Source organism: Xenia sp. Carnegie-2017, unplaced genomic scaffold (assembly GCF_021976095.1).
Source record: "Xenia sp. Carnegie-2017 unplaced genomic scaffold, XeniaSp_v1 HiC_scaffold_16, whole genome shotgun sequence".
Taxonomy (NCBI): domain Eukaryota; kingdom Metazoa; phylum Cnidaria; class Anthozoa; order Malacalcyonacea; family Xeniidae; genus Xenia; species Xenia sp. Carnegie-2017.
Genome location: NW_025813469.1, coordinates 782,945 through 801,758, shown reverse-complemented (window position 1 = coordinate 801,758; position 18,814 = coordinate 782,945). Strand labels below are relative to the sequence as shown.

The 18,814-nt window shown below is 35.0% G+C and overlaps 3 protein-coding genes and 1 long non-coding RNA gene across 5 annotated transcripts; 3 read left to right on the top strand and 1 right to left on the bottom strand.

Annotated features, from left to right (window-relative positions):
- Nucleotides 1–131: 131 nt before the first annotated feature.
- LOC124436795 (probable phospholipid-transporting ATPase IIA) lies at nt 132–17,590 on the bottom strand. The gene is given in 36 exon segments (XM_046986764.1): nt 132–579; nt 880–1,141; nt 1,247–1,355; nt 1,425–1,489; nt 1,574–1,640; nt 1,732–1,785; nt 1,787–1,818; nt 2,331–2,368; nt 2,371–2,394; nt 2,700–2,844; nt 3,026–3,115; nt 3,233–3,331; nt 3,466–3,513; nt 3,582–3,656; nt 3,876–3,923; nt 4,004–4,087; nt 4,158–4,250; nt 4,361–4,522; nt 4,595–4,795; nt 5,445–5,522; nt 5,696–5,752; nt 9,003–9,168; nt 9,692–9,762; nt 10,344–10,433; nt 11,683–11,759; nt 12,150–12,222; nt 12,308–12,388; nt 12,481–12,575; nt 12,649–12,700; nt 12,792–12,850; nt 12,919–13,027; nt 13,280–13,393; nt 13,666–13,737; nt 13,821–13,884; nt 14,111–15,892; nt 17,511–17,590. Coding segments are annotated over 35 exon segments (3,312 nt in total). The 5' UTR covers nt 14,335–15,892; nt 17,511–17,590; the 3' UTR covers nt 132–445.
- Nucleotides 5,671–7,971, top strand: LOC124436798. The gene is made up of 3 exons (XM_046986772.1): nt 5,671–6,454; nt 6,799–6,822; nt 6,929–7,971. The coding sequence occupies exons 1-3, from the start codon at nt 5,944–5,946 to the stop codon at nt 7,507–7,509; spliced, it is 1,116 nt and encodes a 371-aa protein (XP_046842728.1). The 5' UTR covers nt 5,671–5,943; the 3' UTR covers nt 7,510–7,971.
- LOC124436799 lies at nt 9,710–10,681 on the top strand. Of its 2 annotated transcripts, none has more exons than XR_006945491.1 (2): nt 9,710–9,777; nt 10,322–10,681. It is a non-coding gene; the product is annotated as an uncharacterized LOC124436799 (long non-coding RNA). The 2 variants fall into 2 exon arrangements; XR_006945492.1 differs by lacking the exon at nt 9,710–9,777 and adding an exon at nt 9,950–10,045.
- On the top strand, nt 17,104–18,724 carry LOC124437095 (tyramine/octopamine receptor-like). Its single transcript, XM_046987116.1, has 3 exons — nt 17,104–17,409; nt 17,520–17,892; nt 18,052–18,724. The coding sequence occupies exons 1-3, from the start codon at nt 17,146–17,148 to the stop codon at nt 18,528–18,530; spliced, it is 1,116 nt and encodes a 371-aa protein (XP_046843072.1). The 5' UTR covers nt 17,104–17,145; the 3' UTR covers nt 18,531–18,724.
- Nucleotides 18,725–18,814: the final 90 nt, after the last annotated feature.

Sequence of the window (18,814 nt, the reverse complement as noted above, 5' to 3'; positions counted from 1 at the left end):
GAAGAACGACGGTATGTCATCGCTCTGACAATCAGTCCAGCAAAGGTACTTCGAACCAATGAAAAACCTTGATTGTATATAGATCAGGAACTAACCAAAGGAAAACAAAAAAACAACACACACACAAACACTTGTATAGACAAAATACGATGGATATCATATTGCCTACTGATTTGACATTCAACTAAACAAATTGTACTATGATTTCAAATGATATGCTACAACTAATAGTAAATACATCATGACTCTTTGCAAGAGAGAGTTGACAATAAATAAATGTGAAAAATGTTTACACTTTACATTGGATATGATAATTGCTTATCTCACCCCCAGATGCGAAGAAACATTCAAAACTGACCTTGCCGCAGTTTCTAACTCGGCTGGTTTTATTTCCAGCACTTTATTTCACATATTAGAAAAACAAACAATGTGCTCTTCACACACATCAAGAAAGTTTGGAATAGCTAGGCGGCGCGTATTTTCGGCGTAAAAACTTCAGGATGTACAACGGCAGACAGCTGACCAAAGTTATTACAGACACCTTCCAGACAAAGTTCAACGAGACCAAAAATCGCTCATCTAACGATAGAAAATACAGAGGTAAATGGTTTGAACGCAGGAGTATCTTTACATTTTTGAAGATTATGATGGATCAGGTTATCGAGGTAAAGAGAAGGTCTGTTGGTGTTGATGTTTACTAATGTTTACTCATGCCCAAGCTATACCAACACCAACAGCTCTTCTCAGGATTAAACTAAACTGAGTAATAACATCTGTTGATAGCACAATTGATGAAGAAAGAAAGCACAATTGATGAAGAAAGAAAGCACTAAACTCACGTGAAAAATATTTTGCGTACGTAGAGCTTCGAAAACTTACCAAAGTACTTTTTAAATAGAGCCAAAGTCGCTATATAGACGGAAAGACTAAACACTTCAGCCGCCACCATCAACCAATGCCATGTTCGTATAGTGAGAGCAACCATTAAAAGTTCGGTGAGGATAAGAGATGTGAAGGTTATGGCAACAACATGAATGAAATCGTCTTCGAATAACAATATACCACCAAACATTATAATACCACCTTGATATATACTGATCCATATCCAAATAAAAAACGTCTTGTAGGACAAAGAACGACCCTAGAAAGAAGAGATTAAACACGATTCTCCTTTATCGTTTTTGAAGTACGATAGAGGTTTTCGTAAACAATTGGAAATGTTTCAAGTCAGAAATCATCATCGCACCTTCGACAAATCTTTGTAAAGCTCGGGAAATCTAAGGGCTATTTCATCCGGGACATCTTCATCGAGAACCAATGAGAAGACAGGAAACATCGTGTACAGAGTTGAGTAACTTTAAAACAAACATTGTTCAATGTTTCTTCACCGAAGGTATTTATAAATAAGAATAACAATTACTTACCCAACCATAAGGTAACCTTGATAGAGAGCGATCGATGCAAAATAAAAGACGCTCGAAAATACAGCCTAACGACATAAAAAATATGGCCATGTTTGCAAAGCTAAATACTTAAAGTATGCTTCAGACATATAAAATCGCATAGGTATTACCTGCATAATAGATATAATAAGACCTCTATGGATAACAAATTGACTCAGGGCTGCCGACCTTTTGTAACTGAATTAAAATAGAATATGATATAGACAATGGTAATTTTTATAAAACACAAATAAACACCGTGATTAGCACATATTAATCACAACTCTACCTATTTCGACCATGCCATACCAGCAACCTGCCAAGATATTTAAACTGAGTAATGGAAATCAGCAGCAAGAGAAGCCTGGCGACCTTCCTGAATGAATCCAGAAAAAGAGGAAAATCCAATCAATGAATAATCCAATCAATGAATAATCCAATCAAAAAATAAATATTAATAAATAATTATTTATATGTTTGTAAATGTAGATCGTCCAGGTTGGTATAGTCCTGAGAAGGACTGTTTTTGTTGTTGTTGACTGACGTTTCGACAACCTTAGCGGTAGTCATCTTCAGAGTCAAATGAGGAGTAAACGTCAGGTTAGCCGTATTTGTTATCTGGTTCTTACGTCATTGTATTGTGTGTACAATTGACACCCAAACACTACAACTAAAAACATCACACCTAACTCTGACTCTGAAGATGACTACCGCTAAGGTTGTCCTTCTAAAACAGTCCTTCTCAGGACTATACCAACCTGGACGATCTACATTTATAAACATGAAACGATACTCCCGGGTTCAAACCATTTACTTTAATAAAATTATTTGTTGATAATCTAATCAGTGAATATTTTACTTAGAGAAAAACACGATTAAACGTCCTACCTTTCCCTCAATACCCACTCCAACGTTTGCAGCTTGATCATACTGACGTCATTACCACCATCACCTAAACAAAGACGTTCGAACTTCCAACACACGGCAGATTTTCATACAATGTCTTTTACGAATGGCTTGTTACAATATCTATATATTGCGCAAGTTCATGCAGCAACTAACTTCTGCGCATGCTCATGCAGCAAATAACTTCTGCGCATGTTCATGCAGCAACTAACTTCTGCGCATGTTCATGCAGCACCTAACTACTTCAAATGTTCATGCAGCACCTAACTACTTCAAATGTTCATGCAGCAACTAACTACTGCGCATGTTCATGCAGCACCTAACTACTGCGCATGTTCACGCAGCACCTACCTATTGCGCATGTTCGTTTCTTGGTGTAAGTTTGAAGAAGTGTAACAATATCTGCTTTTTGTTGAGGTGAACAACGACAACAAACCACAGCGGGACAACGACAAGCCAATTCCATAAATTCTAGTTCATAATGTCTCAAGCATGTCTAAAACAAACAATACCCAGCGACTTTACGAATATCAGATTTTCAAAAACAACATTTTCTATATTCACTAGCCGACACGAAATTGGCAAGCTTATAACGATTCACTTTTTTCAAATGAACAACACGACAAAGAAATCACCAACCCATTTCTCAATAACATAACTCCAATTGTCATAGCTACCTCTAATGAATCACCCTTGATCACCAAAGCGCAGTCATGTTTACGTCGAAATGAGTTGAGTTCCAAATGCGCTTCGCTACGATCTTTAACCTTGTGAGCAGTTGACATGACGCATGTGATTTTTATAATTCAAAATTTTAACGATCGTGAAAGTTTATAAACAACTAAATGGCAGTGAAAAAATATCAACACAAAATGAGCATATACCTGTTTAAAAGTATGGATAGTCTGAGATTTTGAAACCAGTCGAGAGCTCTGCGCAATGCATGTAGCAGTTTCAAGTTTATCTCCAGTCAGCATCCAAATCTTAAACATATTTATGTAATTACTTGTGAGTATCATTCATAAGTTCAGACCAAACAACATGAAATATATATATTCAAAAAAAGGCAATATATCACAAAACATTGTAAACATAAAGCCATGAAAATACTACAAACTTTTACTCCTGCATTTCTTAGAAGCTCAAGTGTTGGTCGAACATCAATCTGTAAATTAAAGAAAACAACACTAAAATAGACGAAGTTAACTGAATATAAAATCACTGCCTCCATACCTGTAACTTATCCTCAACACCAGTAAGACAAAGTAATTCCATATCGTTCTCTAAACTACTTTGAACAGCACTGAGCTATGAAATAAGGAAAAATAAAACGTAATTCTTAACGAAAACGTGAAAACCATTGATTGTAAATATCATATCAAGCTTGCCAATGCAAGACATCTTGATCACAGTATAGTTTTATGAACTTTCAAACATAAGCTATGACTAAAGGACATTAATCTTTTTAGCTGGTACTTTTCATGGCGTTGCTCTTGTGAATTCAATGATTGATCAACATGAACCAACCTTTGCTGCTCGTTCAGTCAAACTGACTTTAGCTTGTCCGTAGCGGTACTGAAATGTTTAGAACATTTTCATGACATTACGTACAGGCGTGTGCGTGTGCGTAAGTCTTTTTTTACTTCATTTTTTACCTCAAAATCATGATACTGTTCGTCAGAGAGAACTTTCTTAGACACAACCAAAGTTCTGAGACCCTCTCTAGCCATGTTTCCACACTACACGTTTGATAAAAAAAAACACTTAAGTCGGTTCTTCGTTGTACTTACATGTTCAACAGCGTCGAACCTCCTCTTCAAGCCAATCGTTGTACTGCACAATGTTCGCCATCACAATATCTGCACCTTTAAGATAAAACGTAATTTCGCCCGTCTGATGGTCCTACACAAAAAAATTAGTGCAACGAAAAAATGCACGAAGAAAAAACTGTAGATGCGGAATCAAAGAAAAATTAAAATTTGCAAAAATGAAGAATTATTAAGTGTGGAAACCTTAACAATTATCCCCATTCGCTTTGATTCCGAAGTGAAAGGAAAAATTTGTAAAATATCATATTGCATAATTTCACCGTGAGGTGATCGAAGTGTAAGTGAATTTAAGTCACGCCGTATTAAACTCAAGCCAACAGTTTCTGTCCAAGAGACAAGGGCAACCTAACAACAGTAAATGAAAACAAATAAACTATTTTTTATTATGATCGCCATGAAAGGAAAAATTAAACCGACCTCATCTGGACTAGATGCTTGATACGTGAAATCATCAATTGTACCACTGTCATCATCATTATCAACTGTTGTCTCGTTCTCTTTCACGTGGTTTGGTGAACTCTCCCCATTCCCTTCTCCTTTGCGCACTGGAGTGACATTATGACACAACGCCAAAGCTTTGACGGCTTCATAAACTCGAGTAACGACCGTCCGACGAACCTAACAAAAACAAACACATACGAAAACAACATAGAAAATATAATTAACACGTTCGTGTTAAATCCAACCTCAAACGAACATCAATAACAAAAATCTCTTCCATTGCAGACGGAAATGACATACAAATAGACTGGAATCACACAATATAATAATATCAAGTAATCTATTTTGACGAAAAATCCAGGGATAGATCCAAAGAAGGAGTGCAGGAAGTGCGCACCTCTTTCTGAGCTTCGATTAGAAAGCTTGTATTGCGTGGCGCACCTGAGATCTCGATTGCGTAATTTTTGGCTAAGAGCGCGCGTACGCGCACAAACTTTCAAAAAATAAGATATTTCAAACAAAAAATACAGCACAAAACTCGCATTTCGGGGGCACAAAAACACACAAAAACGAAAGTCGGGCGCGCAAAAATTTATATACAATTTGATCTAGGGGGCGTAGTTCACAAACTTTCCAGTTTGTGAACTGGAATAATAGCTTGTAAATGAAAATGTTATTATATAAGCCACCCCCCTCCCTGATTGAAATCCTACATCCGCTAATGAAATCAGCAACCAAAGTAAACAATATTTTACGACAAGAACATCCAATAGCAGTCTTCAGATTGTTTGATGTTGTTAAACCAAAAATGCATGGCAATACTTACTTTAGACTGTCCTGATTTTTTTATGGTCGCTGTGGAAGTCGTCGTTGTTGCGGTGGCTGTTTGAAGATAACTCACAACCTTTGATGAAATAATGTAAGAATCAGCATTCATGTTTTATGATGTCGTTAGAAATTTAGAAATGAGTGGGGGGGGGTGGGTGGGGTGGTAGAAAACAGAAATTTATACCATATGTTGTTATGGGAACACAGAATGAGTTTAAAACTCTAAATAAAGGATAGTAAGACGCTTACTTCATCCATCGAATCTGTACCAAAAGAAACAGTGCCAAGATGTAATCGCTTGAAAACCTATTAACGAACCAAAGTAAATATGGCTTGTTCTTTTCTTTATGGGAAACCAAATTTCATTCATTTACATAAATAAATGAATGACATCATAAAATGTTCATTGGACTGTAAATATTATTGCCAACTGGACGAGGAACGAGGAAGAAGGTCGTCGTTCAAATTAAATTTAGACGAAAGTGTTTGCTTATTGAATGATACAAACAAGTATGAGCAAAGAATTGTGGCTAAAGCTTTTAATTTCTATTGTATTTATCTCGAAGGCTTTTTCGTCGAGTTGCAACTCATACAAGGATTGTCTTTCTGCCTGTTGTAAAGACAATGTTTGCGTTGAAAGTGATGGCGACGCGATATGTGAAATGCAGAAAACTATGCGCGATTTGCAAAGAAAAAGCTCATACCCATATTGTGATGGAAATTGGGATTGTGGATATTCTGAGTGTTGCTTGAACAACGAATGCCAAGACAAGTCTTATTGTGAGTTGAAAGAAACATGTTATACTAACTACGACTGTACGCAGAGCAAATGTTGTAAAGATGGTACATGTCAGAGTTCGTGGAAATGTTTGAGTTATATTTTCACAACTTCTTCACCAAGAACAAAATCATGTACATACAAATATGAATGCCCTTACGGTCAATGCTGTGAAAATAATCGATGTCAAACTTGCCCAACAGCCGCCCGAAACATAGAATATGTCAAAAGTGAGTAAAGTTATGGCGTTTTACTTCAATAAAAACTAGTCAAAGTTCAATCAAAGTAAATAAAAATAAGTAATAGTCTCTAGGTACATTACGTATTGAAAAGACGAATCGTTTCTTCAATTTTAATACTAACGCAATATATAAACATGACGTAATGACCTCACCCTTGGTCGTTGTCATTTTGTATTAAAATATGCACCATTGTTGTCTATTATAACAAATCCTGTGTTCTCTTTGACTACCCAACTTTTGTAAGCAGGTGATAGCCACAATTTTTTATTTATGTTTGCAATTTTTAATTTCCTATGAAAATATTCAATGAAACTTAATTTTTCTTTATTTAGCTGAGACAAAAGCTCCAGTTTATGGTAAGTTATAACATTCACTTGATTCTGAACATGAACATAGCATGAATTTTATCTTTTCTTAAATATCCTAATTTGGCTTTTTCTGAAATCTTGTTATTTTATATAGAAAATGAAGATTCTGGATATCAAGATTATAATAAGGAGGATAGTGGCATAGGTACAGCTGGAACTGCTGGCATTGTTGTCGCTGCCATTATTTTTGTTATTATAAAAATACTGCTCATGACATATTGCTACTCCAGTCGTCGGCAACGTTATTTCATCATCCGTAGGCGTGTACAATGCGTAGCAACAGTTCCAATAGTATCAGAAGATGAACTTCAACGTGAATACCAAAATACAACTCGTGGAATGCCACCACCATATTCTCCTATCCCAGCCCAAGCTCCAAACACCCATAACTCAGAAAATGGAGAAGGCTGTGATTTACTAGGTCCACCTCCAGCATATTCCAATGAAGAAAATGGAATAAACGAAGCATCACTAAGTAGTCAAACCATTCCTATCAATGCAACAACCACTGAGCCACCAGAAAATGAAAATGGACCACTACCAGAAAATGAAAATGGAGAACCACCAGCCTATACACAAAATCCACCAGAACCTGCAACAACAACAACAACAGACCAAACCACTAGCACTGATCTAACACCCACCAACACAAGCAGCATCCAAATTGTGATGTGAACAGTATTGTTTAATTAGCAAAAGTCTTTTTGGTCAAATGGACTTTAAGGTATTTTTCAGACATCTTTTTTATATAGCACATAGATTTAGTTAAAGAGTTAATCTAAATAATTTAATCCAATCATAACTTAATAATCACTTGTTTATAGTCCAGACTGGAAAATTTGTTCTATGTACCCAAGTCGTCTAGGGCACAATTTTGAGAAAACAAGGCTTACATCCATGAAAATTTTGAATAGTTGGTGACTTGCCGTGTAGTTTACAAACTTTCCAATCTGCTTTGTACTTTTTAGAATTATTAGTGATAGCTATTTTTTTATGACATATTCAGTTCTGTGGTATGAGCATTCAATTTTAAATGTGATGTTATCTGAATGTAACTTGCACAATCTTTGCGAAAATTCATTGTCAACCATATTGCATTTGTAACTTTGATTTGAATAAAAATTTGTAAAATGAGGAGATTTTTGTTGAACTTTGTACATATCTTTCACTTTACAATTGGATATTTGTAAAGCAAAAAGGAAAGCTTCACTATGAACAAGGACAAGCTATTGCAGCACAGAAATGTATTTGTTTAAATGTATGAGTACTATTCATAATAAAGTAAATGGTTTGAACCCGGGAGTATCGTTACATGTTTGTAAATGTAGATCGTCCAGGTTGGTATAGTCCTGAGAAGAATTGTTTTTGTTGTTGTTGACTGAGGTTTCAACAACCTTAGCGGTAGTCATCTTCAGAATCAAATGAGGAATAAACCACGTTTACAAACAAGTACTATTCATATTTCACAAATATTTCATGATTTGTGAAGGTTTAACCATACAAAAGACTAAAATTATTGAATAATCTTTTATGAGAAAGTTGCTTGTTAAAAATAGAAAAGACAGTTTTTTTTCAAATGGCTCTTTAAAAGAAATATTTATCACAATCATTTGACAATGATCTTTTTCAAAGACAACATTTTCAACCCAAAAAGAATGACAAAATGAATGACTAAAAACGAAAAAGTTTTTCCCCACAACCAATACAAAGCTACAAGTTTAAATTTATTAATCAATGAGTTTGCATTGTAATGTTTCATATGCAATTATATTTTCATTGATGTTTGTAGACAAGTCAGCACCCCCCCACCCAGATCTAACCACATCCTGACCCTGCACAATATTTCCACTGCTGTTGGGAACAGTTCACTCTCTCCCCCAATAAAACACATCATGACCTCACACAATAATTTCCACTGATGTTTATGAACAGGTCACTCTCCCCCACCAAAACTTATCCTGACCCTGCACTATAATTTCCACTGACATTTGTGAACAGGTCACTCTCACCCCCACTAAAACCCATCCTGACCACGCACTATAATTTTCACTGATGTTTGTGAACAGATCACTCTCTCCCACCCACAACCACCATCACTACAACCATATCCTGACACAGCACAATAACTTAATGCAAACTATTCCATAAACAAAAAACCTGTCACTTACCATTTCATTTTGAGTGAGCGTTCCAGTTTTATCCGTTAATAGATACGCAACTCTACCCAGTTCTTCTGGTATGGTACTAGAACGCACGACCGTGCCAGGCATCTCTTGATCACGTGTTATCATCCACGAGTAAACGACTTTTCCCAGATCAAGGCTGACACGTAAACTGTACAACAAAATACAAAGAAATGAAATTTTTTCATCACAACACAACGACGTTTACATATCTCAACAAACATTTTGAAAATATTCCTCATTATTTAAATTACACAACATTTGCAATAAGCGAAGCAAAAAACCCAAAAGGACATATCAACTGCTTTTTAACTAAAATATCTTCCCATTAAAGAAGTACAAATCATAGCAAACCTTGGTGACGACTTATTACTCATCCACGAAATCTATATAGAAGGACGCTCGCCCCCAACGTACAACAACTTTCCGTTTTTGATTGTTTGAAAAAAACTTAATGTTGATAACGCTTGTTTGTTGATGTTTCAACACTTAGAAGTTGTCATAAAATGTTTCTTTTAACTCCATACTCAGCTTTCAACCTTTTTATGTGGGTAAATGTTACAGATCTACTATACAGCTACAGAAAGGGTTATGTAGCGATAACATTCCCACTGGTATATAACTGGCAAACATAGTCTATAATTATTCTCATAAAAGTTGATATCAAAACCCACCTCAACGGAATGATATAAGAAAACAAGAGAACAAATCGAAAGAAATAGCGATACCAAGGACCGTCAAACCCCTGCAATACAAACAAGTAAGATACATCAAAACGTTTTTACATAGCAAATCCTTTAAAATACAGTAATTTTAATTTATATTTGCTTTACAGACCTCTTTACAGTCAATCACTATTAACGTTTGAAAAAAATCTAACGCGATATGTATGAATAATGCCAGTCCTTCGACTGTTATTTTATTTCGTACAAAGTGAACAATTTAGGAATAAGAACGAATGAGCATTTCTTTAGGGGCCCGAATCGAAGATTAAAATCAAACCAAACACAGTTTGCGTACTTTGAAAGGTAAATATAACAATATAGCTAGTAAATAACTCTTCTATACAAGTGGCTTTTAAGAACTGTTGTGTATTATATTAGATTTTTGAAAAAATTTTCTTCGTTGTATAAGGGATTGATAATGCCAGGGGCACACAAAGAGTTCTCAGCACACCCCCCCCCCTGCAATTAGCATTGAAAAAATGAAGTGAGCAATAAACGTGTATTACATTAAATAAGGTAAAACAACAGCACAAATTATTATCAAATAAATATTTTATTACATGACGTTTAATTATATAGTGAGGATTTCGTGATGGCTCACCTTGACGGAAATCAATACAATAGACAAAATCATCGTGGCAATGAAAAGAACCTTCGTCAAGTTGTTCACTTCAATATCCAGCAAGCCAACCTTGAAAAAGAGCCATGTTCAAATCATTACGACCAAAACTAGGGATCAAAGGATAGTGCAAAGTTTCAAACAAGCACTCCCTTATGATTTAAATTAACCTTATATATATTTTTAATGGGTATATTAATTTAACGTCTCATTAACTTCGATTTCAGTTTGACTTCGTGTATCATGAGGAAGGCATCCTTTGGCGTCATGGCAAATAAAAACGTATTGAATAAAACTATTATTTCTAACGCTGGCGCGAATATTACGAGGGTCGTAACAAAGTGTAGATGAGTTTGATATGCATTTGTCAAAACAAGCTTAAGAAGACAAAGAGCGCCAAAATATATGATTGAAAATTTGCTAAACGCATATACAAACACCAATTTCAGAGCTCGCTCAGCATGAAATTTTCAGATAAATTTTCTTCATATAGTAGATGTCAACTAGCAGTGGAAGCTGGGTGCGACGTAGTATGCAGTGGCTTAGGGGCCCACACTTCGGTGGCGACCGCACTCTCCCTGCGTACCCCGAGCAAAGCCTATCGCAGGTGATCTCGGGGTCTGATGGACGAAAGCTTGCTGTTGCATCTCCCAAGTAGGATAGCCTGGAGGGCCGAAATCTCCTACCGAAACGTTAACATGCGGCGTTCTAGTGCCTTGCGCTTAAGAAGGTATCGGGAAGCATGGACCGAAAATGGGGTTTTTTCGCTTTTGAATTTTATCTTTCGTTTTGCTTCTCATTGAATAAACTATAATATCCAAGAATATGGCAAAGTTTTTAACTTCTCGTATAATTTAAGGCCTGACCCTAGCCCCAAACATGTTTCATCCATTTCTATTATCTTTCACGCAATAAATAGAAAACGGGATTTTTTGCTTATGGAATTTCAGCTCTGTTTTTTTCATTCATAACATTTTTCTAAAACTTATAACAAGGATGATCGGACACTCCCTGGAAAGTTTTAATATCCGGAGTCGGTTGTAGAAAACCCATGAGAAGAGCTGTCCACTAGAAAGCATTTTTTTCGAAAAGAAACCTCCTAAATGGATAAATTCTATAATTTCATCTGAACAATTTAAAAAAACAGAACGTCAGTTCAAAGAAAACAACCTTTTTCGTATGATAAAATTTTGAAAAAATCCCGATATCATGGTTGACGTCATTCCTGCTTCGTGCAATCGATCCCTGATGTGTAACTGCTGTGAATTCTCGCCGCTCAAGTTTTTTTTAAATGTATAGTTTGCGTAAAGTGACATCTCACCTTACTGCTAGGAGACGTTGTATTCATGGAACTTCTGGTTTCGCGACCAGTATAAACAACGATACCAACAGCGGTTCCTGAAACAGGAAAGATTTTCAGAGGTGCTGTGCTCAGAATAAAAAACAATTTCTTTTCATCCATGCAAAAAAATTCCCTGTTGATTAAAGTTATAGTCTTAGAGATTAAACTTAATATGAACATTGATTTTCGTCATATCAACATGAATTTTCTTTCGAAACAGAGTCTTAACTCAGTACAACGTTAACTACAGCTGTGTTTAATCATTCATATATTGAGCTGTGTCAGAGTTATTTACATTGAAAGACGTTTTTCGAACTGTCTTTCAAAAGAAACCAGTCAACCGCAACTGAGTACATTGATACACACCTTTTCAATTAACGCTTCAGTGACGGCCCTAATAACGAAATTCTTCATCTTTAAGATAGCCAACGTTAAGAGAACTATACCTGTAGCAACAACAGTGTTCGCCCACAACGTATTTTCAATATTCACTGGATCTTCACCTTCGCTTTCAACTTTCTATAAAGCATTGAATACTTACTCCGTAAAAAAGCTTTGAACAGATAAAAAGTCTCGTAAGACAGCAGCAAAAGTCATATTTTACCCGAACCATAGTGCCAACAAACGAGTGGATATCTTTCTGTGGTTTTTCAACATGTATAAACGCGTTTATGCTGAAGAGATCCTTAAAAATACCAAAGATATCTCTGGTGATGTAGAATAACCAGAACTTATGTAAAACAAAACAAATATCGCTAGCTTAAATTTAACTCTTACATAATCGGAATGAAGACTTTGGCATGCTGGAAGAGCAATACGTAATTTCCAATCAGTTTCACCGTCAAGTTGATCTGTTCTTATAAAACACGACCCTAAAACACAAAGATTCATCATCTCCATCACCAACATTTCACCATTTTTCGTCACCATAAACTGTCAACTAACCATTCTTTTCAGTCGTTCGTAGAAATATCATATCCGCTGGTATTCTTTGATTCTAAAAAAAATATAACGCCAGTGATGAAAAAAAAACTTTCAACTACTTTAGTAGATGCTATAACGTTAAACATATACAAACACAAGAGTACCTTTTCAACAATTATAATGTCCGAGACTTGTATACGTGAGCTGTGTACTTCTAAAATACCTGAGAAACACATAGATTGTAATAAGCAAATGGATCTACCTCTTCATTGCTTTGATTTCTCATTTTACCTTTTTTGGTAAGTTTTTTATACATCTGAGAGTTGACTTCTTTATCTCTCAAAAATCTTATGAAATCATCGAATGCTTCCCGACACATCGTCACAAACAAGACAAACATCTAAAGCGTACACGATGAAAATGAGTGATTTATCAAACATATCATCAAATCATCGGACCAAGAAAGGTAAGCTTGTGACTTATAGTAGAAAGCAGTTTCTATTCAACAAAGACTACAGTACATTCAGTAATTTAAACATTTTTATCATTCAATGATATCAATTCAACATATTAATCCTTATATATATATTAATCAATATATTAATCCTTATTCTCTGATGATGGCTTTGGAATAAATATCAATTAAACGTACCAAAGGTCCCCAATATGTGTATAACTTTCCAATTCTCAGATCTGGAATGAATTGTGAACTGGCAACAAGCAGGAAGTAGAGATTGAGAAAGAACTTGAATTGATTGTATAGCACCTTGAAAATAGAAAAACCATATACATTTTCCTGTAATGGTAATTTTAAGAAGCATAATACATTCTCACAAACATAAAGCATTCATAAAAGCTAAAAATAAATAAGGTGGTTTAGCATTAATAAAGAATACTTAAACTATTCATTGCCAATTGCTTTTAAAGCCAACTTTTAATTTATTTCCCATGCACTCTCCAAGCTAAACAAAGATGCCGAACTCCTGTTTTACACTCTCAATAAATGTTAACATTTTCATTAACAATTTGCAATCCTACCAAAGGTATAAAAGTGATGATGCTGTACTTTTGATTTCGAATAACATTTGCAGGGAACTCTTGCCGCTGAGTCTGTAGGAATGCAAACATTTTTGAATATTGTTAAGTTATGGTTTGAAGTCAGTAATACACATGGGATCAAAAAAAAACATCACCGATTTTCCAATATGAACTGTTCTCGCCTTAAATTCACCATTTCCACAGAGTTTTGAAAAACATCTATATAAATGAGGTGAGGTAAGTGGGGGCTAGACTGCAGTTTAGCGGACACCTGAAACGCTTAAATGTGAAGTGCTGGCTCGTTTCTGCTGAGGATTTTAGGGTTTAAGTCAGCGTCTAAGGTGTCTAATAAACTGCAGCAGTCTCGATAACTGCGTACTTTAGTACACAGCTAATAGCTCAAACAATGGTACACATACAATGAATAATTTAAAGTTATACAAACCTCAAACACCAGGACTTGCAACTATGCCATCGTTGACGTCTATAACGATACTCTCTTCTTCGAATTTCTTCGTCATCCGAGTCAAGTGAGACATAACCATCTGATAAATAGAAATTATCCTCTTCGTTACTTGAATCTTTATCATCAACGGTTTCGTAGTTCCGCTTATTTCGCTTCCATTTTGCGATTGGTTTTAACGGCACGTCTTCTAAACGAACCATCATGTCGTATTCGGCTACCGTATAAAGTTTTTGTCTTGCTTAAAACAAAATAGCGCGCTCTTTTGGTCTTTTTGCCATCTTTAATACTTGTTACAAAGAATCAAGGTGGGTAAGCAGCAAAATTTCATTTATCAACTTTCTATGTTGTACTTCATGTAAGGTTGATTAATCTGGAACGAAAAGGTGACAGAAAATAGAAAGAATTTTTCGATTTCTCATTGGATGTAATTTTTTAAATGTGTCGGCGAAAATGAATTGCATACAACAACATAATTTTAATTGATAAAGTACTTCGTAAATTTATTTTAACTCTGCGTATTTTAATTTGAATGTGTTTTATTGGTTGAAATGAACTGGATGAGGAAAATCAGCGAATCATGTTGCTTTATTGAATATTTGAGGCGTGCCATTTTCCAGGTGTAGAACTTCCTCGCCTATTATCCATCATTACTATGGTAACAGTGTTGCTTTATAATTATTCCATTTATAGATATCTCTGTGTTACGATGCTTCTTTAAAAAATATTTCGTTTGCTTTAATCGTCCGTCCGTACACGATTCGTACAAATTAATTACTGTTTCACAAAAGCTAGCAACATCAACAAAAGAATCAAAATTTGCTTTTACTCATGCATTTTTCTATTGAATTATTTTTCATGTTTCTCAAAAGGTTTATTTTATCACAACATGGAATACATATTCATAAACTATAAAATATTCAAGCTCGATTGATTGATTTACGTTGAGCTATCTCATTAAGACACATTTGCTTTCAATTCTGATTAGCTCATTGCATATTTCCTATCAGGTAAATCAAACTATGCTCTATGAATGCAATGAAAACCAGGCTGTATAGAATACGATGTAGAAATAGGAGTTGAACTCATGATCTAAGGTAAGGAAGGGACTTTCATCTTACTTTTATTTCAGCGTTTTTTATTTCTATTAAAAAGTCTTGCGAAATTTCATGAATGTTAATGCAAAGATAATCTGTCGATCGTAGCAACTTTTTAAAGATACCGCAGCGTGAAATTTAATCCCAGTATAAATTATTTTGCAAGTGTTTGTATAAGTTCATCGACGTTCGGAGTAGAAAACTCATAAACCAAAGAAGCATGGAAATTTTATGGTACTAAGTAAGCCTTTAATGTCGTTTAAAGAAAAGCGATTTTTTGTTGTCATTATATCAACGTTATTAGAAGTAGCAAATATCAATAAAAAACCGATTACTTTCTTTGATTTATACCGAAGACAACTTAAAAAAATTGTTTAACTTCTTGCAGGTACTTTATTTAAGGCATTACTTCATTTTCCTTTCTTAAGCTAGCTAAATGTATTGACTAAATTACAAATGAACAGCAAAATTAGAATTATGCTCAGAATTTAAAAATAATTTTCAATTGTATTCGAGATAGTGTGTGTGGATGTATCTAGATAGTAGCATTAGTTTTGAACTAAACGAGGAAGGCAAATCAGGAAATGGACAAATATTTTGTGCAGTTATTCACGACCTTGGTAGAGAGGATTAAGTTGAGAAGCTCTTGTTTTCTTTTTCTTTATTTCTAAATGAAAAAATCAACACTTGAACAGAGCCAATTTTTCATAAGTCTGTTTATACATCAGTTCAACAATTAAATGTTAGATATCTGTTTGAATACGAATAATGAATAAAATGAATTATCTATTGCTAGTGTTTGCTTTTTATCGCTAAGCTAATATAAGTAACATGAAAGACGATGTTAAAGCGGTTTTCTTGGCGAAATGAGTGAACTACATGTCCACAAAAGAAAATCGTAAAAAGCGTTTGCTGCATTTCAAAATCTTTGAGCAGCTGTTACAATTTCATCACTTCAACATGCATAAATTCTACCTGGATTATTCCTAACGACCGAAAAGTGTCAACTGTAATAAAAGCTTTAAAATATTTAAGAGAGGTTGAACTTGTTGGATGAAACGATTACATTGCAATCAAAATCAAACGTTAAATTTTCTCAAAAACGACTGAACGTGTTGAAATGAGAAAATGGCTGTGATTGAAAAATAATGAACAGAATTGAGCAAACTTACGAACAATACAAGAAAACTTTTATTTTTCAATACATACTGACAACGAACAATAGACGTACGGATGGTCTTTTCTTGCAATTTTTTAAAAAAAACCACAAAAATTATTTCCAATTTTACGTTTAGCGCAATTAAGAAGCGATGTGATACATAGAAGACTGGGAACGAATTTATAGTTGTTCCAATTTTACGTGTTGCTGTCAGTGTCATGTTATTCTTTAAATGAATATTGCGGCTTGACTCGCACAAAATGACACAGAGGGTGTTAAAGTTATCATTCTTTTAGTATCAATATATAGGCTATGAAAGTTATTTCAATGTACAAAGAACTGCATAAAACTCACAAAATTTACAGCAGGAGTAATGAAAAGGACGAGCCCCAAAATTCCCATCTGTCGACATACACTGATGTACGCTGAAGGCAAAATAATTATTTAAAAAATGTAAAAAAATCTCACGGCAATAACATAAATAAATAAAGGATTTGCTGTAAAATTTTATGGATGAAAGCTAAGCTGTCAAGTAACAATGGTTCATCAAACTTATCGGCTTCAACAGTTTCACCACAAAACATTAACTAATTTACGTAAAACTGATCTTAATTATTGATGACAAAGTAACTTGAGAGATGGTGTGAAAAAGAGTTTCAATTTTTCATTTGTTGCTTTCTTTGCGGATATAGCTAGATGTGGCCGACAGACGAATAAACTATAAACACTTCGAGACATTATCAAGAAAAAAAGAAAAGAAAATGTCGAATGTCAGCAGTAATGTCACAGCACCAACAAACACTGAGCTTTGTGATAAAGAAACAGAAGGCGAAATGATAGCCCATTCCGTGTTTCTCAGTGCTGTAATGGTGTTCACATTGTTTGGAAATTTTCTCGTCATTGGTACGGTTGTGACATACGAAAAGTTACGAACGGTGACCAATTATTTCGTTATCTCTCTAGCAGTATCTGATGTTTTGGTTGGACTTATTACACTACCTTTGAAGGCAAGCTTTGAAATATTATATAAGTCACAAATATTTTTTCTAATGACGAGGCTTTAATTGATAGATATTGACGTGTCTTAACATACAACTAGCGTATACAGAAATCTTAGTTCGTCTACCTTTTACAGATAGACCAGATGACGCACAACAAGAAATGGTGTCATGGGATCGAGTTGTGTACATCATGGATAATCGCAGACATCGTATGCAACTGCGCATCCATTTGGAATCTAGTCCTCATCAGCATCGACCGCGCAATTGCAATCTCGTGTCCATTCCACTACCGTGAGATGATAACAAAGACAAAAGCGTGTCTCTTGATAGCGTTGGTGTGGTGCGGTTCTATTTTGGTAGCCTTATTAGCAGTTTTGAATTGGACACATCCTGGCAAAAAGCATATATTTATGAAATTCTCTTGTCAGAAAGGTGACCGTGTGTATTACACTGTGGCAGCAGCTATTGGATTCTTTTTACCTCTTCTTATTATTCTTGTGTCCTATGGTAAGAGTCTGTGACCGTAAACATGTTTTAAGTCATTGCTAATTAAACATGATACATCAGATATAATGTTTGAATAACCTCTTCACACGTACTTACTTGAAGTATTGCAAATCTCACAACGTCCCCCAAATAAAGAAACTTGATTGGTTATTATTTCAGGTATTGTCTTCAGTATTGCTTACAGACAAGCCAAAGCAGTTGTTGCAACATCAAGACGTAATTCTCTAACGACCGTTCATTTTCTGCGTGAATTCAAAGCTGGAAAAACACTTGCAATCGTTGTTGGCGCATTCATCATATGCTGGCTTCCATTCTTCATTATACTTTTGGTCACTTTTTGGTCACAAAAGGAGTTTTATAGATGGAGCGTGCGCAATAAAATCGCATTTGAGTTTGTTGACGTCACATTCATTTACTTGTTGACGTCAGTAAATTCGGCCCTAAATCCCTTCATTTACGCTTTATTTAACATGGAGCTACGACGAGGTTTTATAAAGTTTTTCTTCAAGATTTTCAGAGTAAAAGCGCAGCGAAAAACGTCAAGCGAAGGTTTTTCTTCCTCTGTTACATATAGCTCAAGACGACATTCCTGCAATCCTATGGTTGCTTTAACAAAAAGAAATTCTTCCTCTATATAAACAAAGTCCAACACTAGACAGTGTTTATAGAGATCTTTCTCTTGGATAATTGGCGGAGTGCGGTGTTTAGAGAACAAAAGGACGCTCAAGAACATTCAGTTTTAAAATTTGAAATACATGAGATCTAACTTAATTTGCTTTTAATGTAATTTTAACATAGCGTTAATAGAAATTACAAACCTAAGTTCAAGGAAGAAGTATTGTCAAGCTTTTTGGTAGAGATCTACCATTAAGTGTTTTTTTCTCATTAGTCGACTAAACGATTCAACGATCAACTATTTAAT